General features: G+C 30.3%; 1 protein-coding gene across 1 annotated transcript; it reads right to left on the reverse strand.

Annotated features, from left to right (window-relative positions):
- Positions 1 to 984: 984 nt before the first annotated feature.
- Positions 985 to 10,667, reverse strand: LOC131850101 (odorant receptor 4-like). Its single transcript, XM_059200268.1, has 6 exons — positions 10,483 to 10,667; positions 9,911 to 10,007; positions 9,610 to 9,714; positions 9,096 to 9,184; positions 8,595 to 8,661; positions 985 to 1,038 (listed from the first exon to the last, which is right to left on the reverse strand). The coding sequence occupies exons 1-6, from the start codon at positions 10,665 to 10,667 to the stop codon at positions 985 to 987; spliced, it is 597 nt and encodes a 198-aa protein (XP_059056251.1).
- Positions 10,668 to 15,615: the final 4,948 nt, after the last annotated feature.

Consider the following 15,615-nt stretch of genomic DNA (forward strand, 5'->3'; position numbering starts at 1 on the left):
CGTAAAGAATTCTTTTTATTTATGTTTCGACCTCATAATCACACAGATTTTTCTACGGAAGTTGGAATGTAACAAATGAAGGATAGACAACATTGTGTTGTGTACTGCAAATAAAAATAACAAGCAAGTCGCGTCGTTATTCAGGTGAGCGGCGATGTGCGAACATGTGAACCAAATAACCCGGCGCGGCGGATTGCCCGCGCACAGAGCAACTAACTCGCAGCACACTGGATGGTTTTTGTGCTTGTATCTTGTTGGGATGTGCAACTCCATCCCGTTAGATTTCAATACACTGACTTCTAAATACATACCCTTACTGTTTTGTTACTTACAAAGTAAATCTTGACTTATCTGTTGACCTGTCGTGGTAAATGCCTATATCAGTTTATACAAGTTACTTAAATAAAATTTGACAAGTTCCCGAGTTAGATGTTACTAAAAAAAATGTGTTTAATAACTACTTTAGTATTAATAATATTTGTATCGGCTTTTGTATTCAAATTTTAAAAAAATAAATAAGTGGATACATAATAGAAAGAGTTATTATGTTTTTGAGGACATTTTTATAAATTATAACAGTATGTGTATTTTATTTGTAATCTCACGGATAAGTGGATAATAATAATAATATTATTTAGTAATTTCAAAACATCCGATATAGTCAAAATTATTTTATATTATACTAAGTTAACCCGCGAGTTCATTTACTTGTTTGAGGTAAAATACAGGTTACTTTCGTCCTCGAGGTACACTTTATCTTCAAGTAAAATTTCATTAGTATCCATTTAGTCGTGAAAAGGTAGGTTTGTAGCAAAAATAAACCTCTGTATGTGTTAGAATTATATATTAAGTTACATTTGTACTATTTCTACAATCGTCTAGAACATTTAATAATATAAGTTAAGTGATTAATATTACGTTATGTTTTGCATAATTTAAAATAAATTATTATTGAATATGTTTGAAACTTATGGCTCGAAATTTTTAAGGATAGAATGTTTTTAATAGAGCGAAGTAGGACCAAGCGTTACTTAGTATCTGTAACAAAATAATTTAATTAACTACAAACATTAGACACACTGTTCAGTTAAGAAATACGGACGCTTACCCTCATAAACACATTCAGGTCGATGTCAGCGAAACCGTATGCTGTTAATTTGCACTGCTTTTGAGATCTAAAAACATTCATAAATTAAAATTATATGATGTTTGAAAGTACGCTAATGAGATGAAACTAAATTAACATAGAATACCTGAATCTATATCTAAATTAATATTTAAAGTCGCCCTGAAATCCAGTGCGTGGCACAATAAATAGACCTTACTAATAGCAATAACGTTAGTTTCAACGTATAGGTACTAAAACATTATAAAAACTGCTTCGAAACTGTAACCACTGCATCCAATTCAGTAATTCTTTCACAGTTTGAAAACTACATTATTCCAGTATGTCATAAACTACATAACATGGTAATGTATAAAAAAACTAACAAGTTAGAAGTGTCCGACCGGTCACTATTAAATAATATAACAGATACCTCATCATCACCAGTATCAGATGTCTTCCAACTGAAGCATCCATCAGATACCATTTACTGTTGTATACGGCATCACTTATTTCTACGCTCTGAAATAAAACGTATATGTATGTGTTGTTTAACAAATACATATTTAGATGTATAGATTATATCAGGAAAACGTTGTTGAAATCAGATAATATGGGTAATTTATATGGTAATCTGTTTCGGGCTTTTTCATCACCATTTAAATTTGTAAACATATAAAATATATTCTTTTTAGAAATCTCAAATTTCGCTTACATGATTATATAAAAATGAAAATAAGTATTATATTAAATTTAAAATATTTATATTTATGTATATTACCGATTCCGATATTATGTTACCAAAGTTGCATAAAAAATATATTTGTAGGTATGTCACACATAGGAAAATAAAAAATGATATTACTAAAGCAGTATCTTTGATGACCTGTAAAAGAAAACAAATAGTCATGTTTCTAGAAGAATAAATATGATTGACTTAAGTTATCTTATAAATTATATAGTTATATATTATAACTATTCTGTAGTGCAATAAATTGTAATTTGGTTGACTAGTATTATTTAATAAATAAATCGTTTATATGTAAATATTTTTTTATTAAATATAACTGACCGTAGCGTTAAACAATGTCAAACATATCATTAACGAACTCGCTAAAATATTGTACAATGTTGATTTAGTAAAAATATATTCCAGCATATCAACTGACCTGAAAGAAATCGGTAAATGATGTTAAAAATACACAATGAAAAAATGTTTATTTCTGTAAATAATATTTAAATATATTTGATTGTTTAAAGAAAAAAACTAAATTAATTTGTTAAATTTGTAAAAATATGTACCAATCATATTTTTACAAATGTAATGTTTTTTTTTGTAATTGGAATTGCAAACAAACTGATGAAAATTATGGTAACAAACAATTGTTGTTTTCTCTTGTAATGACAACAGTCAAAGCTTCAAAGTAAATACATAGTTAAATTGTTACTTCAAGTAGGTACATAACGTAAATTAGTAAATTACAATAATAATGAAAGTAATTCACTTAAAATTTATCAAACATTACTTACAGTAATACATGATATTATGAACAGCTAGAAACTGAAACAGTTTTTTTTTAGTTTCTAGATGTTTTAGCTAGCTTTATAAATAATGTATCAAAGATAGAGTTATTACTTAATTAATTCCTGGTGCCAGGTAACCAATTCCTTAAACTTGACATGAAATTCTGCCGGTGTAATTACATCATCTGGTTTTATAGACATACTGTTCGAAGGCGAGAACAACTTTTCAAATTTCGTCTTCAGTAAATTGAATTGTACCTTGATGTAAGTACAACTGGTATAAAAGAAATAATCCTTTGTACAAACGAACAGACTGACGGCAACAGCTTTAAGAAATATATAAAAAAATATTAATGTTAACTTATTGGAATTTTTAAATATTTATATTTTATAATACACTGATTTATATTATAAGTTTAATTGGTCTCGATGGTCTAGCGGATTAGCACACCCCATAAATTATGATGGTCGCAGGTTTGATTCCTCGCACGGTACAAACTATTATATTCATGAGTATGAACATCTGTATTCGACTGGGTATTTCAATATTTTTGTATGAATTTAAAAAAAATGTACCTAAGTATTTATAACAGTTGGTTAGTACCCACAACACAAGTTTTGCTTAGCTTGGGCTCGCTGTATATATTGTCTATGGTTATTATTATTTTTTTTAATTTTTAATTTAAACCGATATTTAACAGACCTAAGGGTTTTTTTACAAAATTCTTGTACATATAACACTAAGAATGATGTTTTTAACGTGATCACTTTTTGATATTGTTTTCCTAATATTAAATATATATAATGTATATGTAGGTATATCGCGAAATTGCAAAATCCTATAAATACATAATACTCACTCGACCAAATTTGATGTACGTATACTATCGGGTATATTTTAATATTATATGGATTAAAAGGATATAGAACTGGGAATGGTATCATTAAATCTACTTCCCCCGTTTCATAGTATTTCAAAAACGAAACCGTCAATGGAGCTACAGAGAATACCAACACCAAAAGAAAGTACATCACATTATAAATTTTTATTACTCGGTTTAAAAAAATTCGGTCGGCGTCAATCGATTTTTGTTCAATAACATCTCTTTCATCCACTCCTGCCTCTAGTTTTTTGAGTAATTTAATTAATTTATGTACAACCTCCTCATGCGATATGAAATAAGAGACTTTAATGTTTGCTAAATAAGTGTAAATTACACACGGAACCAAGTAAGAAATTTCTGTAAACTCTTTCCCATCTGCCGCTACGAAAGCACTGAAAGAGCAACTTGTGTCCATATTGAGACAGAGGAAATTAAAAACGAAGGTGGCGCGTCTTATCAATGCATGTTTTTTATCGTACAAATTTAAGCCAGCAACTTTATAAATCGGTTCTAGATTTTTTAAGGTGTTGCTGAACAATTTTGTATTTACTGACATTTTAGGAACGTACGATTATGATACAATCACGACAGTGTATACGTAAATAGAATGGAGTATTATGAAAGTTTTTTTAACGAATTAGACATTGAGAACGAACTATTGACATTTAAAAATATTAGATCAACTTTTCTAATTAATGACTCGTGATTTGAATATAAAATTAGATATTGTTATAAAGGATGGTTTATATAAATATTTTATTATTATAATTCTCTTTAAAATATTTGAATGCATTATTATTATCTATTAGATATTTAAAATATTATTTATTTAGAAGTCAAAATAGAAACAATAACAGAAATATAATGTCGACGGCCGCCTTTGATCATCCCACGCACCCCTGCCCACTTGTTGCTCGGATCTGCAACCGCGCGGGACTTATTGCACCCCTCGTTGTGATGTCTGATTGTACTGTGTCAGTTACACGACTCTCTGTCTCCGTGTACTCTGTGGGAAACGGTTTTGGCGGGAATTCGGAATATTCGATATCTCCATCTACGTGATTTGAAATAATTCGAATATGGAACAATTTACGACGCCAGATACTCTATATAGTCAATTTTACATTATGGAAACATTTCAATAGTATCATGTGATGTAAATAAACATTATAAAACTTAGTTACGCTTTATTTGTTATACTTAAATATTATTTTATTAATAAAATATTTCAACTTTATAAATCTTAATAAAATAAATTAAGTCACTGAACTGACTAGGTACGTAAACATTTTACCTACTAATCTATACCTACTAATATTGTAGAATATAGTATATTTTTTGTACGTACAGATTTAGTCGTCATATTTGAAAAATATAGTACCGATTTTGAAAATAATCCGGTTCTGAGATAAAGTAATTTATTTATATAGGACGGCAGGGAACAAAATAATAATACAACAATATTGACGTTCATAAGCGGCTAAAATGTTCTATATGATTAAATGATTTCTGATTCGATTTGATTTCTCGGATGTGTGAAACCCCACAAATGCAGAAGTACATGAAATATACATTCTAACAATAATTTTTTGTGGATTATCTTTTATGATTTTCTTTTTAAAGGCTTTTTGTTCTATTGACAGTCTCCAACAATAATAACAATTTTCCTTCTATATCTTCCATCTAAGTACACATAGCTATCAGATAATTTTTTATTACATATATAGTTGCCATATAACAGAAAGATAGATATATAATATTTTTTATTTGTATCTTAGTACACACATATAGGCTTAATTATAACATTACATAACAAGTATAACAATCCAGTAAGGGTAAACCTGTGTATGCTACAGCAATACAAAACTGTTACATAGCTCTGTGTGGAGAACCACTCAAGGAGCAAAACACTGATTTTCAGCAATGTCGAGGGTGAATAATGTATTTTTATTTTTAAAAACAAAAATAAAGTGAACGAAATAATATGAAGTCAATAATAAAGAAACTTGAAACTAGGAAGATGACCTTAGAGTCAGACGATTTATATATATGACGGAAATTCAGTTTACGGGATACGAGAGATTCATGAAAGCTTTTCAACAACTGCACTGAAATACAGCGGAATGTGGCGCTATACTATTTGTTCTTTTTTCTGCCAACGATTTGGATGGTTGTGTTCATCTGTGATTAATGGAACGGAGTTTTAACTCGGACGCAACAAGTGTTTGTTCAGCGCATTTTTTACTTACCTTCTATCTACAGTGATATTGTTTGCGAAATATTAATGTGAAAGTATGGCTGTACTTCTGTTTACTTTTAAGAACTATACTGTACTAATATCTGGGCAGAAATGAAATGTCATTATCGATGCAAATATTAAAAAATAATAGTGTGACCTTCTATCTATTTTTCTGTCTGTTCGACGACTGAATGTCGACTAGTCTCAATGAATACAAAAGTAACATTTTAATGAATTGTCGGTCTCGGTGGTCTAGCGGTTTAGCACACCGGCGTACTTCGCGGGTTCGATTTCTCGCATGGCACAAAGATTTGTATTCATGAGTACGATTGTTTGTATTGATCTGGGTGTTTTCTATGTATAATATGTATGTATATATATATATATATATATATATATATATATATATATATATATGTATTTTTATCAGTTATCTGGTACCCATAACACTAGTTATTTTAACTTGGCTCTAGATGGTGCTGTGTGAATTGTTCAGAGATTTTTATTATTAATGAAATATAATAATTGAGGTGGATACGTAAATTATAACGTTGAAATGAAATCTGGTTGAAATGCTAAGAAATAGGACCTTAAGGAAATATGAAAATAATAATGATGCGTGTTCAGACGACGAAAAAATCGATTCAATCGTGTTATTAAGGATAACTAAAAAACCACTGATTTCTGAACACAAAAAAAACACTAGCATGCAAATAAAAAAAACCTTAAAAAAATTGTTCAAGTAAATTGAGATTCTCCTTTTATGAAGTAGTTTGTAAAACACTCTGTATTTGTAATTATGTTTGTTTTGTAGGAAAATACAATAATTACAAGCATTGATTACGAAAAGTTTTGTTTGTATTTTAGTCGTACATAATTATTTTTTTAATAGGAAATTCTGTTTGTAAACAACTTTTTAAGTATGGTTCTTCTTTACTAATTATTTCTTGACAAACGTATACGTGAGTACACGCGGTTTCTTTTATATTATACCTACTTTTATATGTATTTTATTTATATTTTTTATTCATACACTTTATTGCACAAAATAAGGAAGAATATTAATTTATATAAAAATATATACATACAATCATAAGTACAAGTAAAAGGCGGTCTTATCGCTAAGCAATCTCTTACATACTGAACAAGTATCAATCATGTTCAGTCAACATTAGCTTGAGCCGAGGTTCGAATCCATAGCCCTCACACTAAAGTCGTATCATTCAGGCGAAATTTGACTTCCCGCCACTCCATAAGTTCTTCCTTTGGTTTGGAGTACCGTCTGCACTCTCTCTCAATCGTCCGGTGAAGCTGTAAAGGCCAGCTGCGACCAAGAACATAAGAGTAGTCCGAAAATAAAACATTATTTTCCTATACATGCAAATATTATTAAGATTTTTTTTTATACTAATATGTGTATTTGATTTTAGTAAGATTTTCTATAGTTTCATGTTCATCGGAGAGAATTATAAATTAATACACATTTTTTTTTTTGTGTTGACCCGAATCAAACACACGGCCTTTGGAGCCTAGGAGTCAGGGTAGTAAACCACTGTATCACGCTTTCAAATAAGAATATTTATAAAGAAGGTATACATTACTTGCTGACCCGTGGAACTTCGTCTGTGTTTCATTTCTCCACTTTTAGGAATATTTTTCATTGCAGCTCCTATTGTATCCTCGGTCCTACTATATCCTATTAGTCGCAGTATAATATTATATAGCTTAAAGCCTTCCTCGACAAATGGACTATCCAACACTATTTTTTTTTAATTCGAACCAGTAGTTCCTTAGATTAGCGTTCAAACAAACAGCTTAATATTAGCATAGATAACATAATAGTAGTATAGCTTAATCTATTAAATTTTCCGTCGGATATTCGGATGTAATACCTAGTAGACACAACAACAATGCATTATAAAACGCAGACAAAATAAAACAATACAATTTTCTGAATTTTTATTAGTGTATTGGTGCACTACTTGTGATTGGAAAACAAAGTTCTTGCCGCTTTCTGTCACGCTTAGATCTTTTAAATTATACAACGGATTTTAATGCATTTGTTAGCAATAGATCGAGTCATTGAAAATGAAGGTATCATATGTATATTCATATATAGTATAGAAAAGCTAAGAATTAAAGATTTAAATTATATATATAGATAGTCGATAGTAGATAATAAAGTAATCCCTAACAAATAAAAACAAATCCAAATGATGTTTTTAACCAACTCAACAACAACAGTATTGTTTTTTTTTATTAAAGTACGCCTCCGTAATGACTTATCGTATTTCGATTATTTTTGTTGCCAATAAAAATATAATGGATGCAAAAATAATTCTCTGTGTGTCCTCCTATTATATTCTCATCTTATCTGTGCTATTTCTACAATCGTCTAGAATAATGAATAATATATTTTAAGTGACTAAAATTGTATTATTGTACATGTAAAACTGTTCTAGATAATTTAAAATAAATTATTGTTAAATATGTTTGTAACTCCATAACTCAAACTTTTTAAGGATAAAATGTTTTTAGTAAACAGAAGTAGGACCAAGCGTTGCTTAAAATCTGCAACAAAATAATGTAATTAATTATTACATTACACTACTATTAATAGTAATAATAAATAATCCTGGACAAAATACACAGCGCCATCTAGTCCCAAGTAGCTTGTGTTATAGGTACTAGAAAACAGAGTACTTGTACTTAGATATTTTGTAACTACATGGGTAATATATGTACATAGACAACAGTCAGACCGATACAAACGCTAGACCACCGAGGTCGTCATCCATCAGTATTACATTAAAGACTGGTGAATTAGGAAATAAGGACTTACTCTCATGAACACATTCAGGTCGATGTCGGTGAAACCGAATGCAGTTAATTTGCACGGCTTTTGAGACCTAAAAACATCCATAAATTAAAATCATTGAAAGGATAATTGAATCTAATTTGATACAAAATATCTGATATAATCTATTTCTAAATTAATATAGAATCTTTGAACTAGTGTGGGATAATAAATAGACATCACTGATAATAATAATTTTACCGTCGATTTCTACATATAGGTACTAAAAACATTACAAATTGTAAAATATTCCGATAGAATTTTATTACAATAAAGACTTGAGAATAAATGAATAATAGTGATATAAACAGAGAGAGAGAGAGTGAATGTTGTTATCATGAAAGTTAACTCCGAAACAACCGTACCGCTTTGAGACATTCTTTCACTGTTTGAAGGTACATTATTCTGGAGTGACATAGGCTATATACATTTTAAAAGCACCGAGTGAAACTGCGGCGTGCCACTAGTAAATAATACAACAGATACCTCATCATCACCAGTATCAGATGTCTTCCAATCGCAGCATCCATCATATACCATTTACTGTTGTATACGCCATCAGCTATTCCTACGCTCTGAAATAATAATATGTTGTCATATGATTAACACTTAAAAAAAACATAACTTAAAAAAAAATGTATAAAATACATTATTGACTTAAGATGACTTAAGTTATATTCATAGTATATAAAGTAATTAATTTATATTCAGATATACACATTGAGTATGTAAGAAGAACGTTTTGGAAATTAGATAATCTGAATAATATGTATGGAAATCTCTTTCGGTTTTGTGTTATGAATCTCAGCCATTTGTATAGTGTACCCACAAATTCGTGTGGTGTTATATCAAGGTAGTCATCGAGTGTTATTTGAAAGCGTAAGTATAAAAAATGTATTCGTTTTAGGAACCTCCCTAATATTTTCTTACATATACCTATACGATATGACAACAAATATTAAATTCAATTTAGAGAATTTAAATATAATATGTATATTACCGAGTCCGAAATGATGTTACCAAAGTAGCATAAAAAGTATATTTGAAGATATGTCACACATAGGAAAACAAAAAATGACAACACTAAAGCAGTGTCTTTGATAATCTGTAAAAGAAAACAAATAACATGTTACGTTTCTAGAATAACTACTACAATTAATTATAAACAGATTAAATATTGTAACTAAAAGTGGCTAGCTATATTTTACTTAGGCATATCCTATAGTGTAATAATTTGTAATTTGGATGAATAATAAATAAATTGTTTATACATAAAGAATTATTAAACAAAAATGACTGACCGTAGCGTTAAACAACGTCAAACATATCATTAAAGAACTCGCGGAAATATTGTACAATGTTGCTTTGGTAAAAATATATTCCAACATATCAACTGCCCTGAAAGAAATAAGAAAATTATCTTAAACATACACAATGAATGTACTTATTGATACATATTTCTACAAATGTAATGTTTTTCTTGTATTTTAAAACAAACTCACGAAAATTATCGCGGCCGCAAAACCCCAAGGTGGAATCACCTTCCAACAATGGTATTTCCGAACCGATACTATATTAAAATCTTCAAGAAAAGAGCTTATTCCTTTTTAAAAGGCTAACAACTTACTTGCAATTCCCCTGGTGTTGCGGGTGCTCATGGGCGGCGGTGATCACTTACCATCAGGTGAGCCGCATGCTTTCGTATATATTAACATGTATAAAATAAAAAAAAGCATGTGATTATTGTACAAATGGCAATGCACCAATCACTTAAAATTTGTGAAACATTACCTACAATATTATTCATAAGTATTATATTACATACATATATAAACTGAAACAAATATATGTATATAAAATATATAGTTATTACTTAATTAATTTCTGATGCCACGTAACCAATTCTTTAAACTTGGCTGGAAATTCTGCTGGAGTAATTACATCATCTGTATTTTGAGATATGCTGTTCGAAGGCGTGAACAACAGTTCAAATTTCGTCTTCAGTATATTGAACTGTAGCTTAATGTAAGTACAAGTGGTGTATAAGAAGTAATCCATTGTAGACACAAATAAACATACTACCACAGCTGGAAAAATAATATAAAATGAGATATTAATTTATTAGAATTAATTGAAAGTAATTCACACATAGAGTAAATTATTCCATTTTCTGCAATCTCTTTATAGCTATATCTAACAAAGCACTGTATTTTTTATATGCTTTTTTATTTTTATATAATCTAGTCAGCGTTATAAAAAACAAAGTTCATTACGTGATATTGTATTCTTAATGTATTTAAATGTAATTAAATGCAAAGTACTCACACGACCAAACTTGATGTCCGTATACTATCGGATATACTTTGACATTATACGGATTGAAAGGATATAGAACTGGGAACGGTATCAGTAACTCTACTTCCCCTGTTTCATAGTATTTCAAAATAACCACTGTCATTGGAGCTATAGCGAATACAAACACCAAAAGAAAGTACATCACATTATAAATTTTTATAACGCGGTTTAAAAGAATTCGATCGTCGTCAATAGACTTATGATCAATAACATCTCTTTCGCCCACTCGTGCTTCTAATTTTTTAATTAATTGAATTAATTCCTGTACAACCTTTTCGTGTACCATGAAGTAAATGACTTTAATATTTGCTAAATGAGTATAAATTACACATGGGACTAAATAAGATACTTGTGCAATCTCTGACCCATCTGCTGCTACGAAAGCACTGAATGAACAACCTGAGTTTATGTTGAGGGAGAGGAAATTAAAAATGAAGGTGATACGTCTTGTGAACGCATGTTTTCTATCGTACAAATTCAAGCCTGCATATTTATAAAACGGCTCTAGAGATTTTAAAGTGTTACTGAACAATTTGATATTTACTGACATTTTAGGGACGTACGATAGTGTTAGAATCACGATACGATATAGGTATTGTGGTAGGTAGAGGCTTTATGAATGTTTTTAATTATTTTGCATGTAAGTAGCAATCTACAATGCATGGGAAGTGGCTATCGATGCATTGCATTATGCATTTTAAATATATATGATTATACGACGCCATAGAATAATTATATATTACTGACAAAAGGCGAGGTGTTATTTGCAATTAGTTTTGTCCTTCAGACCAAAGGCATGCAGTGTGTCACAGTTTTTCACACCACTTAAATTGTATGTATGGAAGTTTTTTTGTGTATATATATCGCATGATGGTTATATACTCTCTATTGTCCTTGGGAAATTAGGTGATTGCTCTTTCACGCAAAGCCTATTGGATGTTCATGAACCTTTATAAGACAATAGACTTAGACATCGATAACCGATTGATTTGTTTAAAAAAGTAACCAGCAAGTATCATTCTTCTTTCAGGCATTTTGTCATTCTTTTTGTGCTGAATATTGTATCCCGAAAGACGAGTAGAATGAAAAAAAATCCCATTAAGTTTATTTGATTTTTTTTATTCAAAGACAACGTGTAAATCAAAACTGTTTAATCAAATAGGACAATTTCTGATACCTTTGCTTTTCAATTTTTAACACTATCTCTACTCTCTATCAATTTCTTAACTGAATAAAATGTAAATACAAATGTAGACGAAACCATGGACGGCAACCTATATTAAATAAATATAAGTGTTACATGATATTTAAAGTTTAATACAGAATAATTGTTTCATAAATAATAATAACCCTTCCAGTTAATTATGTAGATACTTGCACTGTAATCAGCACATGTCTACAATTATAATTGCTTTATAATATAATACTATTTCTTAATCATTCTTGATATTTTAAAGGGAAAGAAATTATTTATTTCCCTTTAAATTATCAGCATTAAATTTTACATAGTTCGGTTGTCTAAAAAGTTTAATGTATGAACGTGTAATGCTGTTGTTTGATAAATTGATAAGGAAAATTTAAGTTTTATTTAAATTACCTAACTTAATTATTTCATATTTTTTTATGAAATAATCATCATATCTTAAGGGGCTTAATTAAGTAATGATGCTATACAATTCACAATCACACCTTATTTTTTTATATCCTAATGTGTGTAATACTGGGTAAAGGGCTCCCCTCTCACTAATTGACAATACAATTAGTAAATAAATATTCAATAATCATAGAAGTTCCTATATTACTTTATTCATCACAACAATAAAGATACCTATATTATTGTTTGCGAGAGGAAAACCAATATAGATGTACTTTTATATTATTTGTTCCATACAGGTTTCGTGTGATCATTTTGGTGGTGAACTTAATATAAGACTACATTGGCGCGAAACCTTCGCAGGTAGCTAAATTCTCGTAGACGTGTCTCGCCTTCACAAAAAAGGTCGATAATTCTGAGAATTCCACTGCTAACCTTTGTAAGAACCTTTTTTGTGGCTCTATGGTCTGTCAACTTTTTGTGCGTTCCATTTTCAAAACTATAATTCGGATTTCTACCAAATAACTTTAAATTACGTACCTACTACAGACAGAACACTTATACGCGGAATATTTTTATTCTAAAATGGCTAGGTAGAGAAGATCCCTTTAACGGCAAAACGTCGAATGGATTTATACCATAGGGAATATTGAATGAATTATTGTATAAAAACTGCAGTAAGTAGGTATTTAATCTTGGTATTGTTAGTTTATGTGGTTATTGTATCTTTACAACTGAATTCCGGGTATGTTTCTGGTTTTACAACAAGTATTTTTTTTTTATACGGAATATTAAACACAGATGTGTTTCGTGATTCAGTGAGTGATCACAGAATCATCAAGCATTTATTTCTAGCAATGCTGTCAGATCTACCTACTATTACTCTATCTATTTACCTATATAATCTGTCTCTAAATATATTTAAGTAGGTATAATAGTATGAATGCCTACCTACAAAAATATAACTGTCAAGTTATTCTACTTGTAAAAACTAAAATTTTCCTAGAAAAGTACAAAACAATTTTAAGTATCTGCAATAAAAAGGACAATACTAAAATAAACGACCCGCTTTGATTGATTGATTGATAAACAAAAGATCTTGACAGCCTCCGTGGATTACTGTTTTAGGACACTGCTTTACTTTCAATGGTCGCGGGTTCGTATTCTCGATGCACGATGCAAATATTTGTATTCATGAGTATTATCATATATTATTATACTGTACTATTATCTAAATATATAGGTATAACTCAAAGGTGACTGACATAGTGATCCAACAACAAGCAGCCTAAACCACTGGATGGATCGGGCTAAAATTTGGCATGCAGGTTATGACGTAGGCATCCGCTAAGAAAGGATTTTCATACATTCTACCCCCAAGGGGATAAAATAGAGGATGAAACTTTGTATGAAACTTTGTCAATTTTAAACCGATCGGGCTGAGACTTTGCATGCATAAAGCTACTATGACGTAGGCATCCTCTAAGAAAGGATTTTGATAAATTTCACCCCTAAGGCATAAATTAACGCGAGCGAAGCAGCGGGCAAAAGCTAGTTAGTACATATATCTCTACGTAATTATTCTATTGATATTGATTGAAAATAGTATATGGCGAAATTGAAAAGATTATCAAAAATAATTATTTGACGACTTCGGTGGATATTTTTATCAGCTTTCTTTGGCGTAGGTGGAATATGTATTCTATAGTCATCCTGATATCATATAATGAAAGTAATCTCTTGTACTTACTATAAATATAATATATAAATATGATGATAATGAGGTGGTTAATTCAACTTTCTTTATTACTAATCTTATAAGTACTTATAAACGTTTAAATTATGTATGTAGGCGCAACATAGTGGCAGAATCAAGTTTTGTCAACAGATATAATTACTGATTCGTGCCGCCTACTTGACCGGTTTTCCCTCATACCTAATATATAGAAAACCCATAGATACAGATTAGAATAGACGTTGCAATAGACATCTATTTTTTTTGTTTGGACTCTAACAAAGAAAAATCCATATTAAAATATTTTTATAATTTGGACTTTTAGGACACTGGTTTTTATGGAATTTTAGATTTAATTGTCAATATAATTAATATTACAGTTTTAATAAAATTATCATAGCAACGAAATTCGATTAATCGATATTTCAAATTCCGCTTCCAAAGCCCGTTTCGACATGAACAAAAACAGCAAAAGATTTTTCTTTGTATCTATGTTTTGTTTGCTTAAAACAATATTTATAATCAATAGTACATATTAAACTGCCGAGAGGAAAATATTAAAACCCTTAAATACCCTTAAACATACACCCGGGATTGAAACTCCGAGTTTCCCTCTCTGTCACACTATGGACCCGGCACCCGCTATTTCGCTCCTAGTCGCCTCTTATGATATCCTGGTGAAAATTAGTTATTTTTACACTGTTACCACACGAAACAAAAATGTTCATTAAACCGGGAAAGGGGGTGTAATAACACACAGTACTCTTGGAAGCCATCGTGCATATTTCCAGATGAATTTGGGTTAACTGACTTAACCTAATCTTCACATCATCCTCCACTGGTGACCCGATCAGCAAGTAACCGTTAGCGCAGGCAGGTGCACCATTCCATTATACGAAAGGAGACTTGCAGCTTCCAAGTTGTCTTACGGTTGCAGATTAGGCAGTGACATTACAGAATAAAAGTCTTTTAGTCTAAGTCCACAGAAAGGGCATTACATGACAGTTATGAGTGATAACGTGATGTGTTCATGTGAATTGGTGACGGTTGCTACTTTCCATCAGGTGGACTATATATATATCGTTTGATTTGTTCGTCGATGCCATTTTTTACTTGGGAAAATGCGTCATGGAGACCCGCCCCCTCCAGGGATAATCTGTATCTAAAGCGTAGCGATTTCTATTTTCAAATATGTCTTAGAAAATTACTGAGCCTCGTGACTACGACAACATCGTTGCATTTATTAGTAGAAACCATAGACTATAAAATATTTTTTTATGTAAATCAAATAGGCGTATTAATATGCAGATTGTTACGGATCA

Source organism: Achroia grisella, unplaced genomic scaffold (assembly GCF_030625045.1).
Source record: "Achroia grisella isolate CSIRO2021 unplaced genomic scaffold, CSIRO_AGI_Agris_v1 utg702, whole genome shotgun sequence".
NCBI lineage: Eukaryota > Metazoa > Arthropoda > Insecta > Lepidoptera > Pyralidae > Achroia > Achroia grisella.

Excerpts from the sequence above, each read along its gene's own strand:
- LOC131850101 (XM_059200268.1), bottom strand. The coding sequence starts at position 10,667 with ATGGATTACTTCTTATACACCACTTGTACTTACATTAAGCTACAGTTC. Across the intron at positions 10,008-10,482 it reads TGGCATCAGAAATTAATTAA|GGCAGTTGATATGTTGGAAT; the intron begins GTAATAACTATA and ends TATTTCTTTCAG. Across the intron at positions 9,185-9,609 it reads GTAACATCATTTCGGACTCG|AGCGTAGGAATAGCTGATGG; the intron begins GTAATATACATA and ends TTATTATTTCAG.